The following is a 3171-nucleotide window of genomic DNA, read 5'->3' as shown; positions in this document are numbered from 1 at the left end:
GATGGTTACGCAAAAGCATGTTGGTCCAATGATGGGACGAGGGTGCTCGTGTCGTTTGGATATGCGATGGGGTTGTGGGACGGGAAGACTGGGAACAAGTTATGGGAGAGAATCACAGACGCCGACATGCATATCAGGTGCATGGCGTGGGCTGGAAACGACACGAAGATCGCGCTTGGCGGTAGCAATAACGACGGCAGGGTCGTGCTGTTAAGCGCCAGAACGGGAGAGGCGATCAGGGTGGCATGTGGGCATACAGATGGCAGGGTCGTGCTGCGGGGCGCCAAGACAGGAGAGACGATGGGCGATGCCCCCGAACGTGTCCCAGATTCGGTCGGCCTGAAATGGGCTGCGGACCAAGGTCTGCTTGAGTGGTATTCAGACGAATTTGCAGACGAAGTTCACATAGATTGGTTCAACTTTGTGAAGCGGCCCTGGAGAGAAGGTGAAGAAGGTGTGCGGGTTTCGTTCTCTGTTGAGCGGGCTCCGTTCTCTGTTGGGCGGGCTCTGTTCCCTCATGATGGTTCTTATGCTTCTGTTTCGGTGAAGTGGTCTCCAGATGACAAGTGGATCGCGTCAACTGGATATAATAAGTCTTTGTCTCCAAATTTGTCTCCAAATTCTGATGTTGCAATTGATGAAAATGGGAAACCAAGCAGAGTCGGAGTCGGAGTTATGATCTGGAATTGGGAGACAGATGTAACATATCGGTACCAGCTCAAGAGATATTATAAGTATGGTTTACCACGCTATCCGCTGGAATGGTCTGACGACGGACGACGCGTAGCCCTTGGAATTGGAGAAGAGCTCGCGATATGGGATATTGAGACAGGGGTGATGTTAAGGTGCACAAACAGTGAAGAATATCGAATGGAGATTGCGCAGATTGCTTGGTTCCGGGACGGGTCGCGAATAGCGACGTTGGGTACTACAATGTTTGGTGGAGGAGGAAAGTTGCGAATCCTGTCCGTGACGCTGTCCGTGACGAGTCAAAGCGCTGTCTGCGAAAAGCAATACGATGGTGTTGGGTATCTCAAAGAGAGCGATCTGCGCCAGTTCATCGATACGAATGAGGGCAAACTCACGGCGGCGGATCTAGAGAGGAAACTGGAGAGGAAACTGAGGATTCGGCAAAAGCAAGATGAAGATGGAGTGTTCTACAAGACAGGAGATGACGAAATCCGCCTAGCAACCGTTGCGGGATATCGTTGGTTCTGTTCTACTTCAGGTCGGCACATTGCGATCCAGGTAGAAGCAAAACTGTACTTTTACGAGCTCGTGCAGTAGTGTGATTGTGAGTGTGTGAATAACCACTGGGCAAAAGGGGATGTCCCGGCCAGGACAGGACAGGAGGGGTTGTACCCACGGTATATGTAGTAAGGGATGATGTGCCAGGAGAAATTGTATGTATTCGATGTTGTTTGTAATTACCCGACGCCTCGATGCCCCTCTCCGCAAAAAAAGTAGTCGGTACATCTTTTCTATGTGTCGCGCGCAGTTGCGTCAGTGTGCGGGGAATAGTGTCGTCCAACGTAGAGACTGCGCGTAGCGAGACCAGCAAACAAAACTGGAGGCGGAACAGGCACATACGATATCAGTCGTTGTAGTATGAAGTTCAAGATATGCACGGCGGATTTGCGGTGGTTTTCGCTTTGTCAGGTATTAGAAACTTCGTTTCCGCCAGGAAACGAAACCTTGACGACGGTGTTCACGACGGTGTTAGCGTTGAGGTTGACGGCATGTGTAGCGTCGAAGACGGGCGGTGGTCGGGAGGCTGTGGCTTGTTGGTAGTGGTGGGGGGAGCATGATGGAGCATGAAGAGGTTGTGTGAAATGGAGGTTTTGGGTTGTTTGGACACGGGCAACTGCTCGTGCACGGACACTCACACATTAAAGTGTATTAATAGGGAGCTTACGCAGGCATACTTCTGTAAAATTTGAAGCAGAATTCTTCAAACAAAATTACACTGAAAGCTTTATTGCAGAAATCTGTAGAAAGCATGTGATCAAAGATGCGGAATTGTGACCAGTTAGTGAAGACCTTTCTGCAAAGATGTGAGGAAAGCAATGTGACAGCTGTCCTATTTTCCGCGGGGGATAAATTGGAAGAAGACAGTTGCGCGACAGGGACAGGATCCTCTCATCGGGAAAAAACATGGCTGAAGTAATCCAAGATAAGACGAGCGAGACCGATTCACAGGCAACTGCAAAACCTGGCAGAAGCTCTCGCTTTACTGCTGCGCAGGATCTCGTCATTGCGCGAGAGGTGGCTGCATCTAGGGCGCACACTGCAGCTTTTGGTGAAACAAAGAAGCTATTTGAGGTGGCCGCGTCGAAGATTTCAGCGAATCCGGCATTCGATACAGAAGGCAAAAATGTAAGTTGGAAGGCGGTGCAGGACAGGTACAAGAGGCTACAAAAGGACTACGATCATGCCGACAATGCTAACCAGCGATTGTCTGGTGTTGGTGGGGGTGAAATGGGAGAGCTAGCTGACCTTCTGATGACTATGAGAGAAGCACACGATGACTTGGACGTGCAAAAGAAGGCTGCTAAGACAGCCCAAAAGAGGAAAGAAGAAGACAAGGAAAGAATGGGACAGGTCTTGGTTGACTTGGCGACGAAGCGCAAAAACAAGAGCGATGACGATGATAACACCACAGAGGTATGCGACGAGGAGCCCTCAAGTACTGCGAAAAAGCGAAAGAAGAGACAAACTGCACTTCTCGAAACGGAGATGGACAGGTTCGGTGAGCATTTGAAAGACGCAGATCTTGCACGCGTAGATCTTGATCGTGAGCGTCTTGCTTTTGAGCGTGAGAAGGCAGTAGAAGACCGTGCCGATCGAGGGCGAGAGCGCGATGAGCGCAGACAAGAGCGCGAAATAGAGCGACGTGAACGCCGTGAGGAGCGCGTAGAGCTCCAAAAGTTAGAGCTTGAAAAGTTCAAGGCCATGATAGATGCATTTAACCGAAACAAGTAAACTTTACAAAAAGTGCCTCGAAGCCTTTCTAACCGCCCAGAGCACCATTACACGCCTTATAACACCCGTATTAATGCTGTAGATACCGTAAAACGCCATAAAACCGTTTTGGAGTGGGGCTCCGCCCCACACCCCGGTCCTCGCGGACACCATCAAAACTTTCCGTCGGTGACGCATCATTCGCCTTTG

At 50.4% G+C, this 3171-nt stretch overlaps 1 protein-coding gene across 1 annotated transcript in view; it reads right to left on the bottom strand.

The window, feature by feature from the left end:
- Positions 1-1238, bottom strand: part of CHC_T00000082001 (hypothetical protein) — a 9787-nt gene extending 8549 nt beyond the window's left edge. The window contains exons 1-5 of the mRNA XM_005718931.1: positions 1224-1238; positions 1045-1157; positions 856-975; positions 633-717; positions 482-595 (exon numbers count right to left, since the gene is read on the bottom strand). Of these exons, the coding sequence (XP_005718988.1) occupies positions 482-595; positions 633-717; positions 856-975; positions 1045-1157; positions 1224-1238 (447 nt within the window). The remainder of the gene's footprint in view (positions 1-481; positions 596-632; positions 718-855; positions 976-1044; positions 1158-1223) is intronic.
- Positions 1239-3171: the final 1933 nt, after the last annotated feature.

The sequence above is a fragment of the Chondrus crispus genome, genomic scaffold (genome assembly GCF_000350225.1).
Source record: "Chondrus crispus Stackhouse genomic scaffold, scaffold_441, whole genome shotgun sequence".
In the NCBI taxonomy this organism is placed as follows: domain Eukaryota; phylum Rhodophyta; class Florideophyceae; order Gigartinales; family Gigartinaceae; genus Chondrus; species Chondrus crispus.
This window is presented reverse-complemented; position numbering and strand designations above follow the sequence as displayed.